Source organism: Hemitrygon akajei, chromosome 5, assembly GCF_048418815.1.
Source record: "Hemitrygon akajei chromosome 5, sHemAka1.3, whole genome shotgun sequence".
In the NCBI taxonomy this organism is placed as follows: Eukaryota; Metazoa; Chordata; class Chondrichthyes; order Myliobatiformes; family Dasyatidae; genus Hemitrygon; species Hemitrygon akajei.
This window is the reverse complement of record NC_133128.1, coordinates 167,772,374-167,790,360: the sequence shown is the minus strand read 5'-3', so window position 1 is coordinate 167,790,360 and position 17,987 is coordinate 167,772,374. Positions and strand designations below refer to the sequence as shown.

General features: G+C 40.2%; 1 protein-coding gene across 4 annotated transcripts in view; it reads right to left on the bottom strand.

Annotated features, from left to right (window-relative positions):
* ttn.2 (titin, tandem duplicate 2) overlaps positions 1-17,987 on the bottom strand; it is a 340,760-nt gene that overhangs the window by 37,324 nt on the left and 285,449 nt on the right. For all 4 annotated transcript variants that reach the window (XM_073047117.1, XM_073047118.1, XM_073047119.1 and 1 more), the window contains one exon: positions 877-17,982. In XM_073047117.1, coding sequence (XP_072903218.1) covers positions 877-17,982 — 17,106 coding nt within the window. The remainder of the gene's footprint in view (positions 1-876; positions 17,983-17,987) is intronic.

Sequence of the window (17,987 nt, the reverse complement as noted above, 5' to 3'; positions counted from 1 at the left end):
TGAGTCTGATTCCACATTCTGTTATACAATGGGATGTTATTAATTTAAGACACTCAACCCAACACGGTATAGCCATTTCATGAAGTATCTCTAGCACACAAACCAATATGTACCTTACAAAAATAAATAAATATTCCTAATGCTTAAGCCAGCTCTCTCTGAGAGGCTGTGAATCATAACAATACAGCAACAAAATGCTGCTAACATCTTGGTAATTTAGTGGATATTGGGATTGACTGAGTACTAACTGTTGTGTAATGCTGTTGTGCTAGAAGCAGGAGAGCCAACTGACATTACACCACCATTTCATCTTGCACACTCCAAAATGCTAGATCGCTCAATCTCTTCTTCCAGGTTTGTTTTCGGCACAGCGGTGTGCCTGTTATTTTCCTCAAGGAGGCAGGCTCCTATGGAGGCTCTACAAATATGGCAGCTCACCAATGAAGCCCAAGGCCCAATTTCTGTTTCCCTTTGCCTTTCAGTTCTGAACACTTTGAGGAGACATTGGCACATTCACAGCTAAAAAGTAGTCATGCTATTTTTTTAATCCCCACTGGTCACAACTATTGTACCATGCTGTATTTATATTAAAACCCAAAGCAGTTTGCTCTTGTATTTAGCAGATGGCTCATTGTAATCCTGCAATGTGAAAGTAACCAGAAGGCCATCTGAGCGATCACTAAGTTGATCATCTCTATGCTTGAGAAACCATATTTATCTGTACCAGTGGCTTAACTGAAAAAAGTAGTTTGGAACATTGGAAATTATGCAAAAGTTCTGTACTAATTTGAAAGTGCAATATCCAATAATGCCTCATTGAATAGTTTAATAACTTAATGAAACTATTCAAGCAAGAATAATAAATAGATAAATTACCTGTTATTTTAACTCCTTCCTTGGTCTCAACAGGCACACCAACACCAAACTCATTTTCTCCCCGGACACGGAAGTAATAAATGCCACCTTCTTGCAAGTCAGTCACTTTGTAAGTAAGACGCTGACAATTAGTTGTTACAGTCACCCATGCCTTCTTACTCGCTTCATGCTTTTCAATATGGTAAGTCTTCACTCGAGCACCACCTTCAATTTCCGGCAAATCCCAGGTCAGTGTTACAGATTCTTTAGTAACTTCTTTTACAGTGATATTGCCAGGAGGTCCAGGTGAATCTAGGACTTTGACTATCAGAGTTAATGTGGCAGTAGCTAAAATATTCTGCAATGTTACTGTGTATTTACCATCATCATTCCTTGTTGCTTTTTCAATTGTCAGTGATGTTTTTGAATCAGTGATCTCAATACTTCCTCTTACACGGAGATCTACATCAGGTTTGCTCCACATTACATTAGGTACTGGTTTTCCTCTAAAAGGTACAGTTAATGTAAAGGAACTTCCAGCCTTGACAATCAATGTTTTACGCATTTCATTATCAATTTCAAACACAGGTTCCTCTTCTCTTTCCTTTGTAATTTGTGGCTCTGATGTTTCACTTGGATCACTGACACCAACTTTATTAATTGATCTTACACAGAAAAGATATTCCATTCCAGATGTAAGCCCAACTACTGTATACTCAGTGCCTTTCAAATTCTGAATTGCTGTTGTCCATTCAGTGTGGTCAGACTGTTTATACTCTACTGTGTACCCAGTCACAGGAGCTCCACCATCAAACAGTGGCTTTGTCCAGCTGATTGTAATGCTTGTTTTTGTTGAATCAATTATTTTTGGTCTGGATGGAGCAGAAGGTATGAAAACTGGATCTTTTGCACAGATCAATACTGAAGGGTCACTAGGAGGACCGACTCCTGCAGCATTTTCTGCATACACACGGTATTCATACTCAGCACCTTCACGCAGCCCTGTAGCCTTTACTCTGAGATCATACACAGGTTTCTTAGTAACTCGAATCCAGCGTAAGCCTGTTTTCTCACGCCTTTCAATAATATATCCAGCGATTGGATTTCCACCATCACTGTCAGGTCTTTCCCAGCAGACAGTCATGGAATTCTTTGTGACATTGGTAATTTCAATTGATTTTGGTGCACTGGGAACTACGTATGGATCTAAAGCTTTTATGGATTCACTCTCCAAAGCTTCACCAACTCCATACTTGTTCACCCCCATTACTCTAAAAACATATTCATTGCCTTTGAGCAATTTAGTTACTTTACAAGATGTTGTTGGTAAGTTGTCGGTTACACATGTCCAGGCAATGCGACTTGTTTCTCGTTTTTCTACAATATAATGATCAATATCTGCTCCTCCATTCTCTTGAGGTGGTGCCCATGACAAGGAACACTTTTCAGATGTACAGCTAGTTATTTCTAAAGGACCAGCAGGTGGACCTGGTCTATCAAGAACCTTGCAGTTAACAGCAAGGGATCTTGTTCCTGCTACATTCTGCAATGTTACAACATACTGTCCCGAGTCTCGTCTAATACAGTCTTTAATGACAACTGCAGTGCTATTATCAGTTGATTGAATTTCAACCCTAGCTTGTCCTTCAAGTTCTTTGCCATCTTTTGTCCATGATATCACTGGAAGAGGACGACCAGCTATATCTGCATTAAACTTAACAGTTTCACCTGCCTTAACTACAACCTCTCTAAATTTGGCATCCATCATAATTCTTGGGGCTTCCATATCATCCTTTACAGTAATGGGACCTGTTGATTCAGATGGCTCACTGAATAGTCCAGCAGCATTCTTTGCGATTACATGGAACTCATAGCGCTGATCTTCAGTAAGACCAGTAACATCAAAATATGTTTCTTGTATGTTGGTAAAGTTACATTTAAGCCAGCGTCCATCAGGTAGCAGCCTGGACTCAATAATATAACCAGTAACTTTAGCACCACCATCGTATTCTGGTTTGGTCCAAGACAGTGAAACAGATGTTCTGGTAATATATGTTACTTCAGGTTGACCTGGAGGGTCACATGGGTCTCTTGCTGCAACAGGTTCAGAAACTTTACTGGCTCTGCCAATGCCTGCAATATTTTCTGCATAAACACGATACTCGTATGCCAGACCTTCTTCAAGGCCTGTTACTTTCATTTTTGTATCATTAATTGGACCTCTATTCATCTTTGTCCACAGAATACTGCTTCTATCTTTGCATTCAAGGTGGTATCCTATAATTTTAGAACCTCCATCAGAAACTGGTTCATTCCATTTGACAATCATATAAGCTTTGGTGGCATGTGCAACAATAGGTGTTGATGGAGGCCCAGGGAGTTTAAATGGATATTCTGCAACAACAGAAGAAGACTCACAATAATGGCTTTTGCCATATCTGTTTTCTGCATAAACACGGAACTGGTATTCGGATCTTGTTGTAAGTCCTGTGACTTTAATTGATGTTCTTGCTACAGTGGCAGAAACAGTTCCCCATGTTGTTGTGGTGGTGTCTCTCTTTTCAACAATGTAGTTATTAATTTGGCAACCACCATCATATTCTGGTGCTGCCCAAGATATAACTACATAATCAGAACTGACTTCATCAATATGAATAGAACTTGGTGGTCCAGGTTTGTCGAGAACAATAATGTTTATTAAGAAAGTTTTTGATGCTATACTATTGGAAATATTTAGTTCGTATTTTCCAACATCTTCCTTTATGGCTTCTTTGATGGTCAAAAGAGTTGATGTCTTTGTTGTCTGGACATTTATTCGTGTTGTCTGTTTCAAAGCCTGACCATCCTTCCTCCATGTCACAGTTGGCAAAGGTCTTCCTCTAAATGGTATATCAATCTTGAGATCATCACCTGCCTTAACACTGAAACTATTGAAAAGAAGCTCAACAGATGGCTCAATTTCAATATCTTTTGCAATTACTGGTACTCCCAATTGTCTTGGATCACTTTTCCCTTTCTCATTAACAGCTCGTACAGTAAAGGTGTATTCTTCACCAGAGGTTAAACCTTTTACTGTTGTTTCTAGTGCTTTTACTTGGGCACATGAAATCCATTTTTCACTTCCCTTTGTCTGCATTTCAACAATATAGGAAGTTATTTTGCTACCTCCATCATGTTCAGGTTTCTCCCATGCAAGTGTTGCACTATTTCTTGTTACATCTACCAATGTCACTTTACCTGGAGGCAAGGGCACCTCAGATGCTTTAGTAGGTTCAGTAGTCTCTGCTGGCAAGCCAGTTCCATACTCATTAACTGCCATTACACGGAAGAAGTAAATACCACCTTCTTGTAATGAATCAATTTTGAATGTGTTTTTGGTACAATTGTTGGTAACAGCAGCATAAGCTTTTCGAGTAGATTCACGTTTTTCAACAATGTAATTTGTTATCTTAGCCCCACCATCAATGTGAGGTGGTTCCCATGATATAGTTACTGAATCTTTTCTCACTTCTTTGATATGTAGGTTCACAGGACTACTAGGTGAATCAAGTATTCTGACATTAACAAAAGCAGATTTGCTACCACTGCTATTTTCCAGAGTCAAATTATACTTGCCACTGTGAAATCTGTTAACATTATCCAGTACCAACATGGTGTAGGAGCTTGTCACTTCAATCTGGGCTCTCTCACTTAGAGTACCTTCTGCTTTTTCCCATTTTACCTCAGGCTCTGGTCTGCCTTTAATGGGAACAAATAACCTCAAAGTACCACCAGCTCGTACACACACTGCCTTCCGGAGATTAGCATCCAGCTCAATTTCTGGTGGTTGGAGCAAATCAGCCGCAATTACTGTACCAGAAATACTAGCAGGTTCCCCTGCTCCTTCTGAATTAATGGCACAGATGCGGATATTATATTCAGTATTTTCCTTTAAATCTGTTAATGTGAAATGTGTTAATTGTACACCTGTTGGAGGTGTGCATGTGATCCAGTCTTCAGTGTTAACTTCTTTTCTCTCCACAGTATAGCCTTTAATTTTAGCTCCACCATCATAAATTGGTTTGCTCCATGCAAGAGATACAGTAGATCTTGTTGTGTCTATCACTTTCGGATTGTTTGGTGGGCCAGGGACATAAATTATGTCACAGGCTCTGTAGAAGATGGATGGTTCACTTGGATCACCCACACCAGCAGCATTTTCAGCGGATACACGGAATTCATAGAAATGGCCTTCTGTTAAGCCAGTAGCTCTAAACCTTAAATCGGTCAACTTCTTTTTATTGCATTTGACCCATCTGATTCCATCTTTGTCCTGCTTTTCTAGTATATAACCTTCAATTTCAGCTCCACCATCATCCTCAGGGTGTCCCCATGTCACTACCATTGAATCTTTGGTAATGGCTGTAACCTCAGGTACTGTTGGTGCACTTGGTGTGTGGAATGGATTTTTAGCCAAAACTGGTTCAGATTCCAGGGGCTCACCAACTCCATATTTGTTTACTGCCATTACACGGAATATATACTCATTACCTAGAAGAAGCTTGGTTACTCTGTGACTAATAGCCTGCACATCAGATGCTACTAGTGTCCATGAAAGTCTGGAAGTTTCTCTCTTCTCAATTATGTAATGAGAAATATTGGCACCACCATCCTGAGAAGGTGGATTCCAAGCCAAGTAGCACTTCTCTGCAGTAACACCAGAGACCTTCAAAACACCATCAGGAGGACCAGGCCTGTCGAGGACCTTAACAGTTATAGGAATTGATTTCTCTCCACCTACGTTACTGAGCTTAAGTACATAATGTCCTCCATCAGTTCGAATGCAGTCCTTGACAGTAAGGCTAGTTTTTTGAATGCTGGATTTAATCTCCATTCTTGCAACAGTCGTATCAATTTCTTTGCCATCTTTAACCCATGTTACATCAGGAATAGGTTTACCATGGATGTCAGCATCCAGTACAAAGGTTTCTCCTGCACTAACAACAATCACATCTTTGTACTTGGGGTCCATAGAAACCCTTGGAGCTTCAATTTCATCTCTTGCTGTAATTGGTCCAGAACTTTCAGATGGTTCACTGAAAATACCAGCTGCATTTCTTGCAATTACTCTAAATTCATATCTTGCATCTTCAGTTAATCCAGTAAATGTGAATTCAGGTTCAATTATGTTGGTAAAACTAGCTTTTGTCCAGCGACCATCAGGAAGTTCTTTCTTTTCTACAATATACCCAGTAATTTTGCTACCACCATCATATTGAGGCTTTTTCCATTGTAGAGTAACATAATTTCTTGTGATAACGACTGCTTCAGGACAGCCAGGTGGATCACAAGGATCACGTGCTACATAACATTCCGATACCTTGCTAACTTTACCAATGCCAACAATATTCTCTGCAGATACTCTGAACTCATATTCAATACCTTCTTCTAGATTATTGCACTTGTAATGTGTATCCTGAATAATTGTTTTGTTTAATTTTGTCCAGAGAATACTGTTTCTTTCTTTGCGTTCAAGATGGTAACCTAAAATTTTACTTCCACCATCATTCACTGGTTCATTCCATTGCACAAACATAGTGTCCTTTGTAGCAGATGACACAAATGGAGTTCCTGGTGGTCCAGGTTGCTTGTATGGGTACTGTGCAACAACTGCTGAAGAATCTAAAGATGAACTCTTTCCATATCTATTTTCAGCAAAGATTCTGAACTGGTATTCAGATCCTGTGTTAAGTTTCACGATTTTAATTGTAGTCCGTGCCACAGTTGCAGACACCAGGTCCCAAGTAACAGTAGTTGTGTCCCTTTTCTGAACAATGTAATTGTTAATTTGACATCCTCCAGTGTACTCCGGTGGATCCCATGATATTACAATGTAATTTGCACTGATTTCATCGAATCTTACAGGTCCAGTGGGAGGACCTGGTTTATCAAGCACAATGATGCTGATCTCTTCAGTTACTGTTCCAGCAGCATTTGTAGCAGTTACTGAATACTTTCCATGGTCATCCCTTTGACTTTCTTTTATAAGAAGGGTTGTAGCTGTTGCTGTATCATCCACATTAACTCTTGTTGTTTGTTTCAGTGGCTGGCCATCTTTCATCCATGAAATCTTAGGTTTAGGACGTCCAATAAATGGAACTTCAATCTTTAGATTCTCCCCAGCTTGAACACTATATGTGTTGAATAGAAGTCTGAAATCAGGTGCTATACTCTGATCTTTGGCTATCACTGGTACAGCCAAGAGTCTAGGATCACTTTTCCCTTTTTCATTGAAAGCAATTACACGGAAGAGATATTCCTGCCCTGAACTGAGACCAGAAATGACTGCATCACAAGTTTTGGATTGGGTAACAACACCCCAATTGTCAGATCCTTTAGGCTGCATTTCTACTAAGTATCCCATGATTCTGCTACCTCCATCATGGTCAGGCTTTTCCCAAATGAGTGATACAGTCTTTTGAGTAACATCTACAAGGGTGATCTTTCCTGGAGGTAAAGGTGGTTCAGAAGCCTTAACAGCATCCGTAGTCTCAACAGGTACACCCACACCAAACTCATTTTCTGCCATTACTCGGAAATAATAAATAGATCCTTCAGATAGATTGTCAATTTTGAGATTGCATTTGCTGCATTTAGTAGTCACATTAGCATAAGCTTTTCTAGTTGCTTCTCGCTTATCGATAATGTAGTTTTTAACTTTTGCACCTCCATCAATAATAGGTGGTTCCCATACCAATGTAACTGAATCTTTTCTTATCTCTTTTACAGTTAAGTTTTGTGGAGCTCCAGGTGTGTCAAGAACTTTTACTGTAACAAATGCAGACTTAGTTCCACTGCTGTTCACTAAAGTCAGGATGTATTTTCCAGAATCATTTCTATCACAGTTGTCTATTGTTACCTGAGTATAATTCAAACCCTTTTCTACTTGAGATTTTTCAGAGAGCACACCCTCATCCTTTGACCAACTGATCTCAGGCACAGGTTTCCCTTTAAATGGTGTGAATATTCTGATGGTACTGCCAGCTCTTGCTGTGATTCCTTTTCTCAACTCTGCTGTGAGTTCAACTTCTGGTTGTTCAAGTTTATCTTCAGGTTTTACTGTACCAGGCACTGCTGCTGGCTCACCAACCCCAACTTTGTTGATGGCACATACCTGAACATTGTATTCTTGATGTTCAGTAAGTTTTCCAATTTCAAAGCGATTTGCTTGGACTCCAGATTGTGGTGTACACATTGTCCAGTCTTCCTCATCGGCTTTACGGATTTCAACTACATATCCTTGAATGTCACTGCCTCCATCATAAATTGGCTTGCCCCAAATAAGTACAATAGAATCTTTTGACATGTCTGCAACACGTGGATTTGATGGTGGTCCAGGCTTGTAAATTGGATCACATGCTTTATAGAAATTTGTTGGCTGACTCGGCTCACCAATTGCAGCAGCATTTTCAGCAGATACTCTAAATTCATATTCATGATCTTCTGTGAGACCTGTAACTCTGAAACGTAAATCTGTTATGTTATGTTTGTTGCATTTTGTCCACCTAATTCCAGTTCTGTCCCTCTTCTCTAGGATATAACCAGTAATTTCACTGCCACCATTGTCATCTGGTCTACTCCAGCAGACAGTCATTGAGTCTCTTGCAATATTAGTTACTTCTAAAGATTTTGGTGGACCAGGAGGTACAAATGGATTCTTCATTAGGACAGGTGCAGACTCCAAGGGTTCGCCCACACCAAACTTGTTGACAGCCATTACACGGAAGATATATTCATTACCTTCCAAAAGCTTAGTAACTTTATGCATTGTAGCTTTGACATCTGATGTCACAACAGTCCAAGCCAAGCGACTAGTTTCCCTTTTCTCAATAATATAATGTGAAATTTCACTTCCACCATCATGTTCTGGTGCATTCCAAGTTAATGAACACTTTTCAGTTGTGACGCCAGTTATTCGGATAGGACCTGCTGGAGGTCCTGGTCTGTCCAAAACTTTTACATTAATTGATACAGATTTTGAACCAGCTACATTAGAAGCTTGAAGAATGTACTGCCCACCATCAACTCTGATTGCATCCTTAACTACAAGTAAAGCTTTAAAATCAGTATTTTTAACTTCAAGTCTTGCTGACTCTTCAACTTCTTTTTCACCTTTTATCCACTGTATAATGGGTAATGGTTTGCCATGAATATCAGCATCTAACTTAAAAGTTTCACCTGCATTTACCACTATTGTATCTCTGAATTTGGGATCCATGGATATTCTAGGTAGCTCAACTTCATCCTTTGCAGTGATGGGCCCAGTACTATCAGATGGTTTGCTAAACGTACCCGCAGCATTCTTGGCAATAACCCTGAAGTCATACCTGTCATCTTCTGTGAGACCAGTTACAGTAAATTGGGTTTCAATTATATTTGTAAAGCTTGCCTTCATCCAGCGACCTTCAGGTAGGTCACGTTTTTCTACTATGTATCCGGTAATAATGCTTCCACCATCATATTCTGGTTTTGTCCACTGAAGTGTTATTGAATTTCTGGTTACAATAATGGCTTCTGGACAGCCTGGAGGATCGCATGGATCACGAGCAAAGTAGCACTCTGAAACTTTGCTGGGTTTTCCAATACCAACAATATTTTCAGCATAAACTTTGAATTCATATTCAATGCCTTCTTCAAGTCCTGTAGTCTTAAATCTGGTATCCTGTATTATAGTTCTATTGACCTTTGTCCAAAGAATACTGTTTCTTTCTTTACGCTCCAGGTGATATCCTAGGACTTTGCTACCTCCATCATTAATAGGTTCATGCCACTGGACTATCATGCTGTCTTTGCAAGCAGTTGCTACAAAAGGTGTGCCTGGTGGACCAGGCTCTTTAAATGGATACTGTGCTAAAATTGCCTCAGAATCCAAAGCAAAACTTCTACCATACCTATTTTCAGCAAATATTCTAAACTGATATTCGGCTCCAGTTTTAAGTTTGCTTATTTTCAGACTTGTTCTAGCAACGGTAGCTGAAACAATTTCCCATGTTGTGGTAGTTGTATCTCTCTTCTCAACTACGTAGTTAGTTATCTGACAGCCACCAGTGAAGCTTGGAGGATCCCATGAAATTGAGATGCTTTCAGCACTGACTGAATCAAACCTCACAGGGCCACTTGGTGGGCCAGGCTTATCAAGTGTTATTATTTCAATGGATGCTGATTTTTGGCCAACAACATTAGCCACTGTGATATTGTACAATCCATGATCATCTTTTATTGATTCCTTGATGCTCAGCACTGTACTATCATCAGAGTCAATAACATTGACTCTAGTTGTCTGCTTGAGAGGTTGACCATCCTTTGTCCATGTAATACTCGGTTTAGGACGCCCAGATATAGGGATTTCTATTTTTAAGTCTTGACCTACCTGTACATTGTAACTACTAAATGTTGGTCTGACATCTGGTTCTATCACAAGATCTTTAGCAACCACTGGCACTGCAAGAGTTCTTGGGTCACTCTTGCCTTTTTCATTTACTGCTATGACTCTAAACAGATATTCCTCTCCTTGTGCCAGGTTAGTGATTGTTGCGTCAAGTGCCTTCACATGAGCACATGCCGACCACTTTTCACTACCTTTTGTTTGCATTTCAACAATGTATTGGATAATTCTGCTACCACCATCATGTTCTGGCTTCTCCCATGTAAGGGACACAGATTTCCTTGTCACATCGACCACTGTTATTTTTCCTGGAGGCTGTGGCACTTCAGATACCTTAACCGGGTCAACAGTTTCTGCAGGTAATCCAATTCCATGCTCATTTTCAGCAGTTACTCTAAAATAGTAATTGCAACCTTCCTGAAGTTGTTCTACCTTAAAAGATGTCTTGTGGCAGTTGGTAATAACAGCCGAGTATGCCTTCCTTGTAGATTCTCGCTTTTCTACAATGAAATTTTTAATTTTGGCACCTCCATCCAATAGAGGATGTTCCCAGGATAAAGTGACACTGTCTTTTGTTATCTCTTTGACTTTAAGATTAACAGGTGGGCTTGGTGTATCAAGGACCCTCACATTAACAAAGGCAGATTTTGTGCCACTGCTATTTTCCAAGGTTAACATGTATTTGCCAGAATCATACCTGTTAACATGATCAATTACAAGTAGTGTATAACTTTCAGAAACTTCAATCTGTGCAGTATCTCTTATTTCACCTTCTGCTTTGGTCCATTTGACTTCTGGAGCTGGCCGACCTCTAATGGGAACAAATAATCTCAAAGAACAACTGGCTCTGACATTAATAATCTTCCTTAGATCTGCATCAAGGTCAAGATCTGGGGCTTCCAATTTATCTTCCAAAAGTACAGTGCCTGGGAAGTCGGCATGCTCACCAACCCCAGCCTTATTTATAGCACAGACACGGAACTTGTATTCGTGTTTTTCCAGCAATTTATCCACTTCAAATCGGGTCTGCGTAATCCCACTTGATGGTGTGCACGTTGTCCATTCATCAGTACTTACATCACACATCTCAACAAGATATCCTTGGATTTCACATCCACCATCATAAATAGGTTTTCCCCATGATAGGAGAACAGAAGATTTTGTAAAATCAATTACTTTAGGATTGTTTGGTGGCCCAGGTTTGTAGACTGGATCAGCTGCCTTATAGAAAATGGAGCACGGACTTGGTTCACTGACGCCAGCAGCATTCTCTGCAAATACCCTAAATTCATAATTATGATTTTCAATAAGTCCAGTAGCTCTGAAACGCAGTTCACTAATAAGTCGTTTGTTACACCTGGTCCACCGTATTCCTTCTTTGTCCCGTTTTTCCAAAATGTAGCCTTGAATTTCACTACCACCATCGGATGCTGGTCTTCCCCATGCAACTATCATTGAATCCTTCGTGATAGCTGTAACCTCAGGTGTCTTAGGTGCATCAGGGCAGACAAATGGATTCTTCACTATTACAGGTTCGGATTCAAGGGGCTCACCTACTCCATATTTGTTTACACCCATAACACGGAAGATATATTCATTTCCTTCCAGAAGTTTGGTGACTTTGCAACTTAAAGTTTGTACATTAGAGTCAACTAATGTCCAAACTAAACGACTTGTTTCCCTTTTTTCAACAATATAATGTGAAATGTCACTACCGCCATCTTGTATTGGTGGTTTCCAGCTTAATGTGCATTTCTCAGCAGTTACTCCACTTACAGTGATTGGCCCTTCTGGTGGTCCTGGTTTGTCTAGCACCTTCACGTTAACAATTACAGATTTTTGACCAGCTACATTCTTTACCAAAAGGGTATAGGGTCCACTGTCTACACGAATGCATTCCTTCATAGACAGAACTGTATTAAAGTCAGTATTTCTAATTTCAAGTCTAGCTGTATTTGCAAGTTCTTGGTCTCCTTTCATCCAGTGGATTGAAGGTATTGGTTTGCCATAAACATCAGCTTCAATTTTGAAGGATTCATCCGCATGCACTACGAGAACATCCTTATATTGTGGATCCATGCTAATTCGTGGTGGGTCCACTTCATCTCTAACAGTAATTGGACCAGTGGGTTCAGAAGGTTCACTGAAAACACCGGCTGCGTTTCTTGCAATTACTCTGAAGTCATACCTTTGGTCCTCTACTAAGCCAGTTACAGCAAAATGGGTATCAATGACATTAGTAAAGCTTGCCTTCATCCAGCGGCCATCAGGAAGTTCTTTCTTTTCAACAATGTAGCCAGTGACTTTACTGCCACCGTCATATTCAGGCTTGGTCCACTGCAGTGTCACTGAGTTTCTAGTGACAATTATAGGCTCAGGACGACCAGGAGGATCACAAGGGTCTCTAGCTGCAACACATTCAGATACTTTACTAGATTTTCCAATGCCAACAATATTCTCAGCATATACTCTATATTCATATTCAATTCCTTCTTCAAGATTAGTAGCTTTGAATTTAGTATCAGAAATAATTGTTTTATTTAGTTTCATCCACAAAATGCTGTTTCTTTCTTTGCTTTCAAGATGGTAACCTAGAACCTTACTACCACCATCATTGACAGGTTCATTCCATTGCACTACCATACTGTCCTTTGTGACATTTGTCAAGAATGGAGTACCAGGTGGGCCAGGGGGCTTGTAAGGATATTGAGCCACAACAGATTCAGAAGTAAGATAGCTACTCTTACCATATCTATTTTCAGCCGCAATTCTAAACTGATATTCGGTACCAGTCTTTAGACGTGCAGCTTTGATTGTTGTACGGGCAACAGTGGCAGAAATCATCTGCCAAACCGTGGTTGAAGTGTCTCGTTTTTCAACGATGTAATTGCTGATCTGACAGCCGCCATCATATTCTGGTGGTTTCCATGATATTGAGATGCAATCTGCGGTAATGTCGTCAATTGTGACTGGCCCTGTTGGAGGTCCAGGTTTGTCTAAAACAATAATGCTAAGATTTTCAGATGCTTCACCAGCAGAATTTGTAAGTTTCACATTATACTGGCCAACATCTTCACGACAAGCTTCCTTGATGATAAGAACTGTTTTATTGTCTTTGGTTTCAGCATTAATCCGTGTGGTTTGTTTTAATGCTTGATTATCTTTTAGCCAAGATACCGTTGGTTGAGGCCGCCCAATAAATGGTACTTCAACTTTTAAGTCTTCTCCTGCCAGGACACTAAAGGTGGTAAATAGAAGTTTAAAAGCAGGGGCAATCACAAGATCCTTAGCAACTACTGGAACTCCCAGTTGTCGTGGGTCACTGATGCCTTTCTCATTTTCTGCTGATACTCGGAACATATACTCTTCACCCTGTGTCAACCCTGTTATTGTGGCTTCAGTTACTTTCACAGTTGCGCATGTTGTCCACTTTTCACTGCCTTTACTTTGCATTTCCACTCTGTATCCTAAGATCCTGCTGCCTCCATCATGTTCTGGTTTCTCCCATGACAAAACTGCACTACTTCTTGTTACATCCACAAGCGATACCTTGCCTGGTGGAAGTGGTCGCTCTGATACTTTAACTGATTCAGATGTCTCGACAGGGAGACCTATCCCATATTCATTTTCAGCAAGGACACGGAAGTAATAGTTACAACCTTCTTGTAAGTTATCCACCTTCCAACTTGTCTTATGGCAGTTGGCAATCACTGTAGAATATGCTTTTCTTGTTGACTCTCTTTTCTCTACTATGTAGTTTTTAATCTTGGAGCCACCATCAATAAGTGGAGGTTCCCACGTAAGTGTAACAGAGTCTTTAGAAACTTCCCTAATTTTAAGATTCTGTGCTGGACCTGGGGTATCCAGAACTCTAACACTGACAAAAGCTGATTTGCTGCCACTACTGTTCTCCACTGTTAGGATATATTTGCCACTGTCAAACCTGTTTACATTTGGAATGACAAGGAGAGAGTAAGAGCTTGTATTCTCAATTGAAGCTCTATTCAATGGTTCCCCATCTTCTCTGGCCCATTTAATCTCAGGTGTTGGTCTTCCTCTAATTGTAACAAATAATCTCAAAGTGCAACAAGCTCTTATACACACTGCTTTGCGCAAATCTGCATCAAGCTCAATCTCAGGAGGCAATAATCTATCTTCAGCTTTAGCTGTTCCAGGAATTTGTGCAGGTTCTCCAACACCTTCAGAGTTAACAGCATATATGCGAACTTTGTACTCTTGATTTTCTTTTAAATCTGTAATTGTGAATGATGTAGCCTTGAGTCCACTCTGTGGGGTTACAACTGTCCATTCATCTTCTTCAGGAAGACATGTTTCTACCATGTAACCAGTGATTTCTGAGCCACCATCATAAATAGGTTTATTCCATGCAATAGTGATTGAAGATCTGCTGGTATCTAGAACTCTGGGGTTACCTGGTGGTCCGGGTTTGAACACGGTGTCACATGCTTTGTAGTATGAGCTTGAAGAACTGGGTTGACTTACACCAGCAGCATTTTCAGCCAAGATTCTGTATTCATATTCATGCCCTTCTGTGAGCTTACTAACTTTGTATCGTAAATCAGTGACTATCCTCTTGTTACATTTAACCCAGCGTATTCCTGTTTTGTCACGTCTTTCAATAATGTAGTTGGTGATCTCACTTCCACCATCAGAATCAGGATGTCCCCAACAAACCACCATTGAATCCTTTGTAATTGCTGTTACTTCTGGATTCTTTGGTGGACTAGGCGGTACAAATGGATTAACAGCAACAACAGGATCAGATTCCAATGGTTCACCGACTCCATATTTATTTACTGCCATAACACGGAAAATATATTCATTTCCTTGCAGAAGTTTGGTTATCTTCAGCTTGTTAACTTGAACATCTGTAGCCACGTTTGTCCATGCAAGTCTACTGGTCTCACGTTTTTCAACCATGTAATGTTCAATCTTTGCTCCCCCGTCATCTGGTGGTGGTAACCATGATATCACACACTTGTCTGATGTAACATCTGAAATTGCAATAGGTCCCCCGGGCGGCCCTGGTCGATCCAAAACTTTGACATGAAACACATGTTTTGCTGATCCTCCAGGATTGGATGCAGTAAGTGTATATGCACCACCATCTTTTCTCACACTGTCTTTATGGATCAGTGCAGTAGAGAAATCTGTCATCTTTACTTCTATTTTTCCTGTTTCTTCAAGATCATTTCCATCTTTTGTCCACACCATTGTAGGTGGTGGTTGCCCTTTAACATCTGCCTCAAGTTTAAATGTTTCACCAGCTTTCAATAATAAAACACTCTTGAATTTAACATCAACCAGTATTCTAGGTTCTTCAATGTCATCTCTGCATATTATTGCATCAGTAGGCTCAGATGGTTGGCTTACTGCACCAGCAGCATTTCGCGCTAGTATGCGGAATTCATACGTATCACCTTCATTGAGTCCACTGACGGTAAACAGAGTCTCTAATACATTGCTGAAGTTTGCCTTAAGCCAGCGACCATTAGGCAAATCCCTCTTTTCTACTGTGTAGCCAGTTATCTTGAAGCCTCCATCATATTCTGGTCTTGTCCATGTGAGTGTAATTGAATGTCTAGTAACATTGATTGGAACTGGCTTACCAGGAGGATCAATGGGGTCCAGTGCATAAACTGGGTCTGATGCTTTGCTTGGTTTCCCTTTACCGGCCATGTTCTCTGCTACAACACGGAATTCATATGCAATGCCATCAGTAAGCCCTGATGATTTAAATGTGGTACCTGCAATCAAAGCTTTGCTTACTGTTTGCCAAAGTATACTATTTCTTTCCTTTCTTTCAATGTGGTATCCTAAAATGCGACTTCCACCATCAGTAATAGGATCATTCCAGGTAATTGTCATTGAATCCTTACTAACCGCAATAACTTGAGGAGTTCCAGGTGGTCCTGGCACTTTAAATGGATATGTTGCAACAACCGCCTCTGAGACAATTGCAGGGCCAGTACCATATCTATTTTGAGCCTTAATTCGGAACTGGTATTCAGTTCCAGTAGTAAGATGAGGAGCTTTAAATGTTGTACGTATCACAGTAGCTGCTAGTTCTACCCATGACGTGCTGTCAGTCTCACGCATTTCAACTATGTAATTATTTATTGGCACACCACCATCATTTTCAGGAGGCTCCCATGACATCAAAATATAATCAGATGAAATTTCATCAATTTTAATTGGTCCTTTGGGAGGTCCAGGTATGTCATGAATTTGAACAGTGATAATGTCACTTACTTCACCAAGTATATTTACAGCTGTCAATGTAAATTTGCCACTGTCACTTCTCACACATTCATTAATGTTGAGTATGGTTGAGTTTGGTGTACTTTCAATATTCACTCTCTGTGTTTGCTTCAAAGGCTGGCCATCCTTCTTCCATGTGACTGTGGGATGTGGTCGACCAAGGACTGGAATATCCACTTTGATATTATCTCCTGCTTTTGCAATCACAAGTTTCTGATAAATGCCACGTAGATCAAACGCTGGAAGCATGGTTTGTTCTTTAACAACAACTGGTCTGCTTTCTCTTGGATCACTCCTTCCAGCTGCATTAACTGCCATGACACGGAATGTATATTCCTCATTTTCATTAAGATTCTTTGCAACATAGTCTAACGCTTTCACAGTTGCCAGAGATAACCACTTTTCAGAATCTTTTTTCTGTGCTTCGAGTACATATCCTGTAATCTTGCTACCACCATCATGTTCTGGTTTTGGCCAAGCCAAGCTAACAGTATTCTTTGTTATATCCATAATATGCAAACGTTCTGGAGCTGATGGGGCTTCAGATGCTCTTAAAGGATCAATAGTCTCAGCTGGTTCACCTATGCCATATTCATTCTCTGCCATTACTCTGAAGTAGTACTGACATCCTTCTGACAAATTGATGATTTTAAGTGAACATTTCTGACAATTAGTTGAAACAGTAGCATATGCCTTACGTGTGGATTCACGTTTTTCTATAATGTAACTGGTTATTCTTGAACCACCATCGATCATTGGCATATCCCACTGCATTGTAATGCTATCTTTTGTTATTTCTCTGGCCTTGAGATTCAAAGGTGGTCCTGGTGAATCAAGGACTTTCACATTTACAAAACCACTCTTTTTACCAGCAATATTTTCAAGACACATCGTATACTTTCCAGCATCATATCTAGTGCATTCTGGGATAAGTAGGAATGTGTATGAGTCTGTAGTTTCTACAGTGGCACGACCTTTAACGGGGACTTCTCCTTTAAACCATGTTACTTCAGGAGTTGGTCGCCCCTTGATTGGTACGAAAAGGCGAATGGTTGCTCCAGCTCTGATAACAAGTGTTCTTCTTAGCTCAGCATCTAACTCAAAATCAGGTGCTTCTTCACGCTCCTTAATTTCAACAACTTCTTCAATTTGTGCAGGCTCACCAACACCCTCTGCATTGAGCGCACTAATTCTAAAGTTGTATTTTTCCCCTGACTGAAGATTAGCAACAACAAATTCAGTTATTCGGAGTGCAGTTCCTGTTGTGTCTTTTATCCAGTTTTCATCTCCCTCTTTCTTGTGTTCAACTATATAGCCAATAATCTCAAGGCCACCATCATAATGGGGTCTTCCCCAAGTCAAACTGGCAGTAGTCTTTGTTGTGTCAACCACTCTTGGATTAGAAGGAGGTCCAGGTACATCTGTA